Here is a 14,818-nt window from a genome sequence, read left to right as displayed (position 1 = left end):
TAGGCTGACGTCCCCGCCCCGGCCTCAGTTTCCCAGCCGACGAGGGGCGGGGCGGGGGCGGGGCCCTACTCGGACCACGCGGGGCGGAGCCCGGGAGCTGACGCGGCCGCCCCGCCCCCAGACATAACCGGCAGCCACCACCGCCTCGGTGGACAGCGCCAAGCGCAGGAGGCTCGGACCCGCGGCCGATGCCGGGTGCCCCGCCTCCCGCTTCCCGCCTTCCCGCCATGGCCGCGCCCCGCACTCTGGCGGCCGCTGCGCCCGCGCCCGGAAAGGCCAAGCTGACGCACCCTGGGAAGGCCATCCTGGCAGGTGGGCCCCTCGGGGACGCGGACCCCCAGCCCACCCGCCCCACTGTCCCCACCGCGCTTCCGGGTGGGCCCGGGACGCCAAGGCTCCGCCCCGCTTCCGGGTCGGGCCGGGGGCGCGGCCCTGGTCCCCAGCCAGGTCGCGCGCGGGAGCTGGCCCTGCGTGTCGCCCCTCCGTGCCTCGCCGAGACAACGGGGGCGGGGCGTGGGGACCTGGCTGGACAAAGTCCGGGGTGGGGGAGGGACCTGGGAGGCGGCGGGCGGGGCGGTGGGGCAGGGGTCTCAGGACCCGGGTACCTGGTCTCCGCAGGCGGCCTGGCGGGCGGCATCGAAATTTGCATCACCTTCCCCACCGAGTACGTGAAGACGCAACTGCAGCTGGACGAGCGCTCGCACCCACCGCGCTACCGGGGCATTGGTAAGCAAAGGGCGAAGGCGGGGAGCTCCAGGGGGCGGGCTCCGGGGGCCTCAGGGGTCGCTGACCGCCCCCTCCCCCAGGGGACTGCGTGCGGCAGACGGTCCGCAGCCATGGCGTCCTGGGCCTGTACCGAGGCCTCAGCTCCCTGCTCTACGGCTCCATCCCCAAGGCGGCTGTCAGGTGAGGCGGACTTGGGGCGGGGGCAACCTTTGGAGGGGGGCATGGGTGGCAGCAGCGCCTCTCACCCCACTGCCTCCGGCCCCAAGGTTCGGGATGTTCGAGTTCCTCAGCAATCACATGCGGGACGCCCAGGGACGACTGGACAGCACGCGGGGACTGCTGTGCGGCCTGGGCGCTGGCGTGGCTGAGGCCGTAGTGGTCGTGTGCCCCATGGAGACCATCAAGGTGGGAAGTTCCCTGCAGGGGACAAAGCATGCAGAGGGGAGCTGGGGTGGTCCTGTGCCCTGTGGAGACATCCAGGTGGGGAGGGTCAGCAGGAGAGGGCGCAGGGTGTGCATGGGGAACTGCCTTGGGAGGCTGAACTCTGTCTGGAAGGCAGTGGAAAGATGATAAGTTTTTAAAAAGCACTTTTATAAATAGAAAACATATTGCATGTTTGCTGCCCAAGCTGTGGACAATACCAGTAGACATAATTGCAGAGGCTTCTTAGTGAGGCACGCCCTCCTGTTTTCTGGGCTTCAACTCCCATAGTGACCTTGGGTGGCCCTGTTTGCAGGTGAAGAGCTGCACCTCCAACCCTGACGTTGGTGGGCTCTGGGCCTACAAGCCAGAGGCCAAATGTGCCCTTGCAGTGACACCCTGAGAGCCAGCTCCTTTGTTTCCCTCTCTTAGGTGAAGTTCATCCATGACCAGACTTCCCCCAACCCAAAATACAGAGGATTCTTCCACGGGGTCAGGGAGATTGTGCGGGAACAAGGTGAGCCACTTGGCCTTCCTCAGGTGGGGTCTGAGACCTCAGCCAGGATGGAAAAAACCTGCACTTTCCCTACCCACCTTGGCGCTCCTGCATGAAATTTCCCGCAGTCCCCAGCTGGAACCTGTGTGCAAGTGTAACCCCATGCTTACCTGTCCCTAGGGCTGAAGGGGACATACCAGGGCCTCACTGCCACCGTGCTAAAGCAGGGATCCAACCAGGCCATTCGCTTCTTCGTCATGACCTCCCTGCGCAACTGGTATCGAGGTACGTGCATCTGCGGCCCAAAGACCCCATCTCCAAACATTTTGGAGCTTCCCTACTAGAGTGCTGCGCGCTGGGTCCCCCACCCTCATAGGCCCTGGTCCATGCTCCTACCCAGCCCTCAGCTGGCCCTTTTACCTTCCTATCACCTGACTGCAAACCCTGCCCACATCCAGGGGATAATCCCAACAAGCCCATGAACCCGCTGATCACCGGCGTGTTTGGAGCTATCGCAGGTGCAGCCAGTGTCTTCGGAAACACTCCTTTGGACGTGATAAAGACACGAATGCAGGTGGGATGGGACCAGGAAGGGGGAGGGGAACTTGCGACAAGGGCTGGCTGCTGAGTCCTGTGGCATGCTGGTGTCTTGCAGGGTCTGGAAGCACACAAATACCGAAATACTTGGGACTGCGGCTTGCAGATCCTAAAGAATGAGGGGCCCAAAGCGTGAGTGGGGAAAGGGCAGAGCTGTTGTCTCTACCACAGGCCTTCCCTGTGGGCCTCACCCCAAACCCCCTGCCAGCCCCAGGCCAGCCCCTAGGGCAGCGGTTCTCAGCCTGTGGGTCACGACCCCTTTGGGGGTCGAACGACCCTTTCACAGGGGTCGCCTAAGACCATTGGAAAACAAAAAGATATTTGCATTACGATTCATAACAGCAAAATTACAGTTGTAGAGTAACAACAAAAATAATTTTATGGTTGGGGGTCACCACAACACGAGGAACTGTATTAAGGGGTGGCAGCATTAGGAAGGTTGAGAACCGCTGCCCTAGGGAGTCCTTACCTTTAGGCCCTGTTTTTTGCCCCTCCAACATCTGGACACACCCCCACTGTCCAGGGCCACTGTCTTTCACCTGCCTCCTCACCTACCTCTTTCTCCCACCCAACCCCAGATTCTACAAGGGTACTGTGCCTCGCCTGGGCCGTGTCTGCCTGGACGTAGCCATCGTGTTTATCATCTATGATGAGGTGGTGAAGCTGCTCAACAAAGTGTGGAAGACAGACTGAACCACAAGGGTCTGCGTGGGGGTTGTGCCCAGGCGCCTCCAGACCAGTTCCCTCCACCCTCTTCTCTTAATTCCAATGCAGTCGTGCCAAAAGGTCCCCTTCCCTTGTCCCTTGCACTCCGTGGCCTGGGCCTGTCCCCTGTGGCCATTGAGTATGTTTGTCCCATAGTGTTGTGTGTCCCTTGTCCATGTGACACCCCCACTGTGTCCATGTGCTTACATGGTGTCCACCAGCTGAAGCTGGGTGTCCCTCTAGCCTGTGAATCTGTGCCCACTTGTCCATGTGCGTACTCATGAGCCATGTGCCTGTTTCATGTTCTGTGTCATGTGACCCTGTGCCCCGCTTCACGGGGTGCCCGTGTGGCCTGGGTCCACGGCCCTGTAGTCATGGCTCAGTCCCAGCCCGGTGCCTTCCACTCTCGGCAGCAGGGGCACCCGCCCCAGCCTACCACAGCTGCCTCCGGGCTTCAGCCTGGCCTCACCGCATTCCAGGGGCTGCATGCCCCCTGCTTCTCCCGCCACTGGCCTTAACTGGCCCTTGGGCCCTCCCTCCGCCTGGGACAGGGTAGCACCCGCCACTCTCAGGACCACCCTCCCAAGGCAGAATAAACTGGATCCTGTCACAGCCTCCTGTCCCTGTATGCGCCCATCTGTGGGTGGGAAGTAATGGCCACTCCTCTGTGAAGATCAGGACCACCTCTCACCTGAGGATATTGGCAGGAGGACAGAGAAGCCAGACAGCAGGCAGGCTGGTGGGTGAGCCAGATGTAGCCACAGTGTCAGCCTCTCCAAGAGGCCTGGTACCAGGCCAAGGAACATCTGGGCTCCATCCAGACCTGGCCTGTGGCCAGTACCCTGGAGGGGATGCCTCAGGGTCACCTGGAAGGCAGAGCTGAGTGGGCAGAGTGGAGAACTGCCCCATACTACTGGTTGGGCCTGGGAGATGACTCTCCTGAGCGCGTGTCTGTCTCTCAAGCTGTAGCTAGGCCCATCTTCCTCCCTCCTGGTTTTCTGTGAAATGGTCTGAGGGTAAGTGCTTTGTGGAGCACTTCCCCTGAGTTTCTGGTCCCCTGAGGCTCTGAGCAGGGGCCTCTTCCTCACTACCCAGGCTGGGAGGCAGCTGCCCTGGGGCAAGAGAAAGTGGAGCTGCCTGACCAGGGCATAGGGTCGTCTGGCCCCACAGCCTTGAACCTCAGAGGAAGGTGTCCTCTTGCTGGAATTTCAGGATCCAGACATAGGTGGGAAGCCCTGCAGAGTATGGAGGCCACAGAGCCCTGAACTGGCCGGTGTCCAGGACCCCTTCCCCCACCACAGATCAGGAGCAGGGAATCATATGAGCCAAGTGGAGGTGATGTGAGAGCAGGACAGACAAGATGAACTGGAACCCCTGGCTGTGGAGGCAGAAGGCATTTTTCTGTGCAGGTGATTCCATGAGTAAAAGTCAAGCAGGGTTTGGCTCACACTGGGAGGTAACTTGCCAACAGAAGGCCTTCCAATTAGAAGGTCCTGTTCCTGGAGCTGCTCCTTTGGGGGGGGGCGGGGTGCCCTACCCAGCAATCTCACAGCACTGGGATCTCTGGAGCCTAGGGGTACAAAGGGTCTGGGGCAGATCTGAGGGCCAAGTGTGGGCTTGGGAGCAAGGGGAACACAGGGTTTTGAAGAAGTGGGACATGTACTCTTGGTGTTTACAGGACACCTGCCAATCTTTGCCATGACGAATGAGAAAGAGCCCAGCAACACACACACACCAGAACATGCAGGAACCCTGGAGGGGTACCAGAGCTGGAGCCTTGACCCTAGGCCACTAGCTTAGCCTCAGAAGTTTTGCTGTGGGGATGAAAACAGGTGATGCACAGCGCTGGCCCCCAACCAAAGCCAATTAGGCCAAGAGGGGAACTTGCCCCCCCCTGGCACCTGCCCTCCAGGCTGAAGCATCTGGGCAGTAGAAGGGACAGAACCCTGGTTTCTCATTTGTTCAGTGTGACCTTGGGCCAGTCACCTAACCTCAGTTTCCTAATCTGATGGGGTGACAGGAGCCCATCCCAGTGGATTATGAGGATGAAATAACAATCCCTGTCAAGTGCTTAGAACAATGATAAACACAGAGTAAACCCACATGTGGTAGCTTTTTCTTTGCGTTGCAGGGGCTAGTTTGCTGTCTCGGGGTTCCACGTAGTTCTTAGAGCAGGCAAAGCCCAGCAGCTGGGCCCTGAGGGGACTCATTTCTCCCCCTACACTGACCTCCAGGGATGACATCCATTTGCTGCACACCACCACCCCAGAGGAAGGAAATGAGGCTGCCTGTGGCTGAGAGCAGGGCATGGGGACCTGTACCCAGGAGCAATCTTGTCCCCATCTCTCTCCCTAGAAGGGGCAGGGACTCTGCCATAGCTTCAGGGTCCCTTCCCAACCAGAAAAGTTGATTGAGCTGGGGCTGTGAGCACAGAGTTGCCACCTGCCCTGGTGGAACCCCCCCCCTATTCACATGTTGCCTTAAGTAGGTAGCCTCAGTTCTCAGAGCTGAGAACTGAGGGAAGGGGGGCAGGTGGGAAGGGGTGTCCTGCATGCAGGAAAGAACTTGCAGTGTCTGGGATGAAGGCCAACAAGGCTGGAGAGAAGTGAGCAGACGGAGAACAGCTGGAGAGGCAGGTAAGGGGCCTGGAGGGAACCCAGCTACATGTAACCAAGACCTCAAAGGCTGCAGAGAGGAGGCCAATGGCAGGGAGCAGTGGAGACACAGAGCCACTGGAACTAGAACTATTGCCTGCCCTTGTGACAATGGAGGCAAAAGGGCAGAGATGTGGGCAGACGTTCAAGTAATCAGGAAGCAGAACAGACTAGACTTTCAGCCTGGTCATAGGTATCAGGGAAGAGGTAGCTGTGCCTGTCAGGAGAGAGATGAGCTGAGGACTGTGGAGATCCCAGGTCACCATATTCTGCCCACAGAGCCTCTGTGCCCTGCTGGAAGCCACAGCCAGCTTCCAGCCTCAGGCAGCCTTCACCATCTGGCACAGCCTCCAGCCTGGGATCACAGAATGTACCCTGGAGGGTTAATGGCCTCAGAAATGGCAAAGGAGCAGAGGTTAGAGTGGTGGCTGCTTCTGGGGCAGGGCTTGGCCAACCTCCAGCCCTGTCCTCACTGCTGTGTGGCTGAGGATGCCCTAGTCCCTCTAAGCAAAGGCCTCAGTCCCCCACCCTAACTTGAACCTTTCCTTCACTGGGTGACAGTACTACACAGGTGTCCCTTGGGTTTTTCCATGTCCTTGTGTAGGTGATGAATGGCGATCAGCTTAGTACACACACACACACGTATACACACACACAGTCTTTCCTGACAAATGGTCTCCTTTTAGCCAACAAAGAATATTGTTTTTTGGGTCATGCCCTCAGCCTTCATAGCAAACAGTCTCAGTTGAGGATGCCAATGTATTTTCCTCTCAGACTTTCTCCTTCCTGAGTATTTTCACACATTCACTGGTTGGGGTCTTTGGTAAGGGGAAGAAAATCAGGAGGTCTAAGAAGCTCCTCAAGTTCTGGGAACAGGGACTGGGCACACCAGGACAAGGATGGAGATGCAGGAATAGTGGAGAACTGGCTTCAGAGGACCACGGGAAGACCACAGAGAACACTCAGGATCCATAGCCTAGGCTAACAATGTGGGTGACCAATGGAAAACGCAGTGGCCCCTGGTGTGGCCTTGTAGTTCCCCTCCTCCCACACCCACCTCACAAATATCCCTGAGAACAACCTCCTCTCTGGTCAGATCCAGCCAGGCCCTGACCCCTGACCCTCCCCAACTGTTGTCACTTTTGTTTCCTCTGCCTGGCCAGCCACAGCCACCTCCCACATAATCCTCCATCAGCCACAGGGGTGTCATCTCCTGAAGTGACCTCAAGGGATAAACCATGCCACCCCCTCTGCTTTTAAGCATTGCTCATATGTCTACAGTGGCCTGTTGCCCAAACTCTGGCCTTGGGCAGTTTTCTTACCCTGACCAGGTTGGGGCCACTGAATATCTCTGGCCAGCCTGCCTGTCGGCCCCTGGCATCCCTACAGAGACTGACAGCACCCCGAGCCCCCTCTTCCACCGGGCTGCCAAAGACCTGGGGAGGCACCCCTGCTCTCAGTGCCTAGAAGGCTCCCCAAGGGCTGTGATGTGATGGGGGAAGGTAAATCAACTGCCCGGGATTGTGACCTGGGGGCTTATCCTGCGGGTTGGGATCAGGTCACCGGAGAGGGGCTGTGGCTGCCAGAGTCGCGAGAAAGGTCGCCCCTCACATCGCTTATTTGTGCCCCGCGGCCGGCTGCTAAAGGCCGCCGACCATCAGGGCCTCTCTCAACACGCAGCTTTGGAGGTCCGGAGACCGGGGTCTGTGGGCGCGGGAGGAACCCAAGAGGCTTTCGGGGCCCATTTCTGAAGAAGGAGGTGGATTTCCCCGGAGACAGGTGACACGGCAGCCGACCAAGGCCCGGGCCGGGAGGAAGCAGGGGGGCCCCCCCCCCGCGCCCGGAGTTGGGGGGGGCCGCGCACGCTGATGACGTCACCTGCGCGCGCTCGGCCTTCGAGTGGGAAGGCTAGTTTGTCCCGAGCTCCTCGCTGTCACTGCCTCCAGTCCCGGTTCTCAGATTTCACCGCCAGTGCTTCGACCTAGTCTGCAGCCCCCTAACGTCGGCCGCTCCCCAAGTCGCTGATGTCATCTGCCCCGACGACCAACTGCCCACGCTGGGCGCTGCCGAGGGCCTCTCCTGACCCGCCAGCCTGAGTGGATACCCCTGACCCCCGCCCCCACCTGGAGAAGCCTGTTTCCAAGGCCGACTTCTCCCGTGGCACCCTGCCCTCTCCTTAACCCCTAGACTGCTGTGCACCTATGTTCCTTCTCCTTGAACACTTTTCCTCACCTTTACCCTGTAATTCGCAATGTCCTTCAGGCCTTGCCTGGCCGATGTGCAGGTAGGAAATATGTTCCCCTTTCCGCACACAGCCCCCTTTCTGTGTTCTCAGACCTAACCTCCCAGAGGACAGAGCCCGGTCCAGTAGCTCACACCTGTGTCCCTCCACAGGGCTTGAGCTGGAGAGACAGACACTGGTCACTGCCAAGTGAAGGAAAAAAGGACTTTCGACTGTGTCTTTTCCTCCCCCTGCAGCTTTTGCTCCAAAGTCCCCAGTCTCAGCCAGGGGAAACCAGATGGGATCAGGGGATGAGACCAAAAGGTTTTCATCAGCCTCTTCACTGCCATCCCCTCCCAATTCTGCCTTCCTGGCCAGTTCCAGTTCAGCCACCTGTTGCCACCCATGGATTCATGTAAGGTACAGGGCCTTTCCTCATCCCCATGGAGGAGGCTGCCAGGGAACCCCTATGGTTCAGGGTCATGCCTCTGAGTCCCCCCACTCTGAGAGCCTGTCATTTGCAACCCAGGAAGAGAAGTGGGGGCTGGGTGGATGTCCCTACAGAAGGCAGCAGTGAGCACAGGCAGCACATCTGGACAGTGGCACCTTCTGAATGGACATTTCCTCCTCACAGTCAGCCCCATTTCTCAGATGGGAAAGTCCAGACAGAGACAAAGGATCTACCTGGGAGCTATGGAGGCCCAGGCCTGCACAACTCCACCCTGCCCCACCTAGTGAGAGGCAGCTGGAGATAAGTGGTGGGGGAGGCAGCTCTGTCAGCTAGTGGATCAATGAAGGTGCCCCTTANACACAGTAAGAGTGACACAAAACAAAAACTATGACAGCTGCCAGGTCACTCAGCTCCTCGTGGCAGCAAGCAAATGGGTTCCCATGCTGGTGGGGGTATCAGGCCCAGCTCTTGGGAGCAGGGACATTTGATCTTCCTGTCCACTGGATGTAATGTGGTGCCCCATCACCCAGCTGTGAATAGGCCAGCACAGGCTGAGGAGGATGTGGTACGCAGGGGCTCAGACCCTCAAGGATGAGGATATAAATCAACCCATCAGGTGAGCCACCCAGACCTTCAGAAGCAATAGCTACTCCTGGGAGAGGGGGAGAGGATGGTGCCTGGTACAGACTCACAACCAGCTTAACCATCCCACCAACCTTCCTCCCTTATGTTTGCCCAGCAATTGTGCCCAACCAGAATCCTGGGGAATCTGAATGCAGTGAACTTAACGTGAGAAGCAGCGGGGCTGAGCATGGCAAGGCTGGGGTAAGTGCCCCTGGCCCCACCCAGAGCCCCTCCACCCGAGATGTGAGCTGGTGACTCGTAGCTGATCCCTATTCTGGAGTGTCAGCCGGATGGGAGCCACCTTGGAAGAGAAAGCTGTACACCCTGATCTCACTCAAGGTGGCCCCAGACCGCTGAGCTACAGTGAAGCCAGCCTCCCTCTCAGCATCTTCCCCTTCCATCCTCCGTCTCCTTGGGTGCGCTCCCTCACCCCAAAAAACTCCCTCCTGATCCTCCCTCACCCAGCCACTGATCTGTTCTCTATCACTCTGATGTTGCCTTTTCCAAAGTGTCATACAAATGGAATCACACAGTATGGAGACTTGAGACTGGCTTCTTTCACTCGGCACAATATCTCTAAGATCCATTGTGCCGCGGGTATCACTGTTACTCTGGACTCCTCCCTGGCGTGGTGGACCACAGCGTGTTCATCCACTCACCAGCTGATGGGCTTCTGGGTTGTTTTAAGCTTTGGTGATGGTGAGTAGAGCTACTCTAAATACTCGTGGGCAGCATTTTGCGTGAACAGAAGTTTTTACTTCTCTAGGGTGACTCCTTAGCAATGGAACTGTTGGTTCATGAGGTCGCCACGTGTTTAATTCTGTAGGCTGGCTTCTTTGTATTGAACATTTCCCTCTGCAGCTCAGTTCTCTCAACATCCTCTCTGGGAATCTCCTTAGCTAGATCATCAAGTATCAAATCATTTGCTGGCACGTTTGAAAAGCACCACAGTGGGCCCCTTACCAAGGTGTGCTGGTGAAGAGATAGGGTGTATGCAGAAGTGGACGGGTGGCAAGAGGGTGCATTGACCCAGGTGGACAGGTGGGTAGATGCGCCACTTAACCAATGTGGAGAATACCAGGCAAGGGATGGATTTTGAGATCTTGAGTCCATTCCAGGATGGAAAATGGCTGGGAGATGTTTACTGGCGAGAGAAATGGAGACATGGAGCAGACTCCAGGGAGATGGTGGCCTCGAGCAGAGGGAGAGGTCAGCTAGAGATGCCAACTTGGGAGTCCCTGTCACAGAGATGGTGTCTGAAGCTTCAAGGCTGGAGGTCACGAAGGGTGAGAATGGGGAGGGATGAAGGAACGGCCAGGGCTGGGAGGAAGAGAGCACAGCCTTCCTGACCACTGACACTGTTATTTATATAATTTATATAATATAAATGTTATTTATATAATTCTGCCGCCATCCTAGCAGAATTCTGACTTTGATGGGTAGTCAACCCCCAAGGGCCTTCTCTGATCTAATGGTGAACATGCAGTTCTGGGAAGGAGGTCGGCTGGTAGAGGTTTTCGTGGTTATCCAAAGGGACAGGTGGGAAGGGATGGGAAATCTGGAGCCATGGTAGCCTTCCAGCAACCATGAGGCAGGACCACTCACAGAAGGTGGCTCCTTCACTGAGCCTCCAGATGAACAAGTCCTGGGCACTCTAAATTGGAACTCATGCGACAGGAGTGGAGTCAGCAGGTTCTGTCAACTGAAGTCCCAAGTGTCCTCACTATACCAGAGTGGAGTTAGCAAAGAAGTCTGAAGAAGGGCTGGTGAGTGTACTGCCCTGCAACCGACCCTTCATGGAACTCCCTCCTGCCCCCCCCTTCCCCACTCTCTTCTGTGTCCCCTCCCACCTCCCACCCCAGGAATCTAACATACACATAGTAACTGGTTGAGCCATAAAGAGCACTTCTTGAGTTAGGTAGGTCACTGTTTTTATGCCAGTTTATCGATTGGGGACCAAGGCACATGGGGGTGAAGGAACCTACTATGGAAGGTACCACACACAGGAAGTGACAGCTGGGGTATAAGCTGACAGTCTGTTGCTCTGTCCTATGAGCCAATCATATCTTCTCAGAGGTCCAGAGATGAGGGTCTTAAGTAAAAGTGCCCGGCTGGCTTTCCAATGCTGCTTAACTGAGATGAAGCAGCCTTCACCAAATGTGGCAAAGTGCAGGTCACCAGCATGAGGTGGGGTGGGGGTGTATGTATGTGGACAAAGTCAGACTAGCCTGAAGAGTAAGGAGGTGGAGAGCCCACCTGACTCAGATCTTGAGAAGCATGGCTGTGACAAGAGTGGGGCAGGGGCGTTTAATATTTTTCTGGGGGGATTCTGGGACATACAGGAAAGCAGGAGGGTGGTTAGCTCCAGAGCACTGGGGCCTTGGATGGAGTCTGGAAGGCTCCCCTGACCCAGGAGAGAAGGCAGGGGATTCGGGAAATGGGGAGGTAGGGTTGTGGGTTTGGTGATGTGCAGCCGTAGCTTCCTGCCTCTGGCCCCTATTTCCTCCAGGAGGCTGAGATCTCGGCTCCTTTAAAGCGGGTGGGAGGTTTGGGGCAGAAGGGCAGTGGGATCCGGGGTTGCTGATGGTGTTGGGCCCCATTTACGGTTGGAGCCCAGCAGTTTTTGGGCCAGCAGACTGCGCAGTTTGGGTAGGTTTCTCCAGACCTGTTCATCCGCCTCGGGAGGACTTTGAAGGGGACAACGAGCAGCCCTGCCCGCTGTGGAGGGAAGAGGAGAGGACCCAGGGTCAGGGTCTGGCCAGGAGGCGCCACCGCGCCCAGGGGGCTGCAAGGTCGGGGCATCCTCGGGACGGCTGCTCCAGAGGCAGGGGAAGGATGGACNGGATAATTTCTATTGATCTATCTTGAGTTCACTGACTTTTCTGTTGCCTCCTTTCTGCTGTTAAGCCCATTCAGTAAATTTTTATTTCTGATATTGTGTTTTTCAGTTCTAGAATTTCCATTTGGTTTTTTTTAATGTTTATTTTCTTCTGATGAGATTTCCTATCTTTTCACATATTATGAGCACATTTCCTTTACATCCTTAAATATAGCATAATAGTTGCTTTAAAATCTTTGCTGCATCTATGAAAAACTTACATCTATCATCATACTTAATGCTTAAAGACTGAATTGTTTCTCTATAAGACTGGGGACTGGCAAAGATGTTTGATTTTACTATTTTTATTCAGCATTGCAGTGGGGGTCTAGATATTTCAATAAGGCAAGAAAAAAGTCATAAAGAGTATAAAAACTAGAGAGATGGTATTTTTAGATGATATTATTTACAGAGAAAACTTCAAAGTATCTACAGAAACAAAGTATAGCAGCCTATAAGTTAATATATAAAATCAACAAGGCTGAATTGTGTCTCTTCCAAAAAAAGATATGTTAAAGTCTAAATCCCCAGTACCTCAGAATGCGACTTTATTTGGAAAGAGGGTCATTAGAGATGTAATTTGTTAAGATGAGGTCTTACTGGAGTAGAGTGGGCCCAATCCAACATGACTGGGGTCCTTATAAAAATACATCCATGTGAAGACAGACACACAGGTATAACATGATGTGACAACAAAAGCAGAGATTGGAATTATGCATCTGCAAGCCAAGGACTGCCAAATGTTGATGGAAAACCCCCAGAAGTTTGGAAGAGATAAGGAAAGAGTCCCCTTCAGGCTTCAGAGAGAGCATGGCCCTGTCAATGTCTTGATTTTAGACTTCTTGTCCCCAGAAGTGTGACAATAAATGTCTATTGTTTTACACCACCCAATTTGTGGTACTTTGTTACAGCAGCCCTAGCAAGCTAATATAGTCATGATATGAGGCTAGTACACAAACATTAATTGTATTTCTATATAGTAGCAACAAAACAAATTGGAAAATTAAATTTAAAACAATTCCATTTACAATAGTATCAAAAAACATAAAATACTTAGTAATAAATCCAACAAAAGACCTCTAAGACATCTACATTGAAACCTACAAATATTGCTGAGTGAAATTAAAGAAGAGATAAATAAATGGAGAACAAGATACCAAGTTTACCATGAGTTTAGAGAGTCAATATATTTAGATATCAATTCTCCCAAAATTGATCTATAGATTCAATCCAATACTAAACACAATCCAGTAGGCTTTTCTTGAATAAGTTAACAAGATGAGTCTAATATTTTATATGAATACAAAGGAATATCCAAAACAATCTTAAAAAGGAATAATAAAGTTGGAGAACTTATGCTTTTTTATTTCAAAACTTTATCTGAAAGTACAGGAATCAACAATGTGCTACAGACATAAGGATCAATAAGTAGATCAATGGAACAGAATAGAGAGCCTATAAATAGACCCATACTTACATGACCATTTACTCCTAGACAAGATACCAATGCAATTTAACAGGGAAGGGAAACTTATTTCAATAAATTGTGCTGTAACAACTAATAGCTACATGAAAAAATTTTAACTTCAACTCCTGCCTCAACCATATACAAAATTTACAGAGCTATCATAGATCCGAATATAAAATCTAAAATTATAACATTTTCAGAAGAAAACTGAAAAATATCTTCATAACAAAGGAATACTAGTCAATGAAAAAATGGAAAATTTCTGATACAACAACGTGGATCAATCTTTAAATATTAACCTGAACAAAAGAAGCCAACGTGTGATCAAAATATATGGTGAATGTTTATATATTTATTTAAAATTATTATAGTAAAAGACACATTGTCGTTAATCCCCCTCAAAATACTCCCCCTTGCTTTGAACACACTTATCCCATCATTCTTGCCACTCTCTGAAGCAGTTCTGAAGTCCTCTTTCATGAGTGTCTTTTGTTGCGCTGTCATGGCTGCCTCGAATTCCTGAATCATTCTGACTTTGGGGAAGAGCCAGAAGTAAGTCACGTGATGCCAGATGTAGTGAATAAGGTGGATGAGGACACACCATCATGTTTTTATTTGATAGAAATTGCCATATACCAGAAGTGATGTGTGACACGGAGTGTTGTCATGATGGAGGATGAAACCGTTTGCCCATTTCATGTTAATGCGTTGTTTGTGATCCATGATTTATGGCACGCTTTAAAACACAGCTTCTCTCAACCATAGCTCACACCCAACTGACTGCACCAAACAAGTTGAAACTTGTCACACAATGTTACTATGGTTCGACACACCACTTCCTGTATTGAAAATCCCTTCCTTTCCATTGGATGGCACATGGCAGCAGCATTCACTGTATTTTTTTTTAATCACACCTCTAGCATACTGTAGAAGTTCATTTTTATGAACTTGCAGAGCAGACAAAATTAATCTCGGCTGAAAAACACAGCAGTGGTTTCCTCTTGTGGGTGGAGTGGGGATGGTGATTATCTGAGAAGAAGCATGAAGAAACTTTCTGGGGTTATAAAAATATTCTACACCTTGATAGGTGTTTGGATTGCACAGGTGTACATTTGTCAAAACCCATGAAATGGTACACCCAAGATTTGTATAATTCTCTGTATGTAAATTTTACCTTAAAAATTGCAAATGTTAAACTCTAGTTAATGATATTCATGCTGAAGAGTTTAGGTGAAAGGTGTACTGATTGATGTCTGTAACTTACTTTGGAATGCATAAAAAAATCAAATGGACCAATGGATGGATGCATACATATGTGACAAAGCAAAATGTTGATCAAAGAATTTAGGTAGTGAGGATATGGATATTCACTGTACAGTCCTTACAGATTTTCTGAATGTTTGAAATGTTTCATAATGAAATATTGGGGATAATAATATAAGTTAACAACAAAAACCAAACAGCCAATTTAAAAATGAGCAAAGGGGCCGGCCGAGTGGCGCGATGGTTAAGAACTGGCTTGGGACGCCAGAGGGCCCCGGTTTGGATCCCACATATGAGGGCCAGTGACACTGCCCT

The 14,818-nt window shown here is 52.8% G+C and overlaps 1 protein-coding gene across 1 annotated transcript; it reads left to right on the top strand.

Annotated features, from left to right (window-relative positions):
* Positions 1-93: 93 nt before the first annotated feature.
* On the top strand, positions 94-3,128 carry SLC25A1 (solute carrier family 25 member 1). The gene is made up of 9 exons (XM_019634168.1): positions 94-312; positions 619-726; positions 807-906; positions 993-1,131; positions 1,579-1,663; positions 1,823-1,927; positions 2,101-2,216; positions 2,298-2,371; positions 2,818-3,128. The coding sequence occupies exons 1-9, from the start codon at positions 189-191 to the stop codon at positions 2,930-2,932; spliced, it is 966 nt and encodes a 321-aa protein (XP_019489713.1). The 5' UTR covers positions 94-188; the 3' UTR covers positions 2,933-3,128.
* The last annotated feature ends 11,690 nt before the right edge of the window (positions 3,129-14,818 follow it).

Source organism: Hipposideros armiger, unplaced genomic scaffold, assembly GCF_001890085.2.
Source record: "Hipposideros armiger isolate ML-2016 unplaced genomic scaffold, ASM189008v1 scaffold_1529, whole genome shotgun sequence".
Lineage (NCBI taxonomy): Eukaryota > Metazoa > Chordata > Mammalia > Chiroptera > Hipposideridae > Hipposideros > Hipposideros armiger.
The sequence above is the reverse complement of the archived record's forward strand: the minus strand, read 5'-3'. Positions and strand labels throughout refer to the sequence as shown.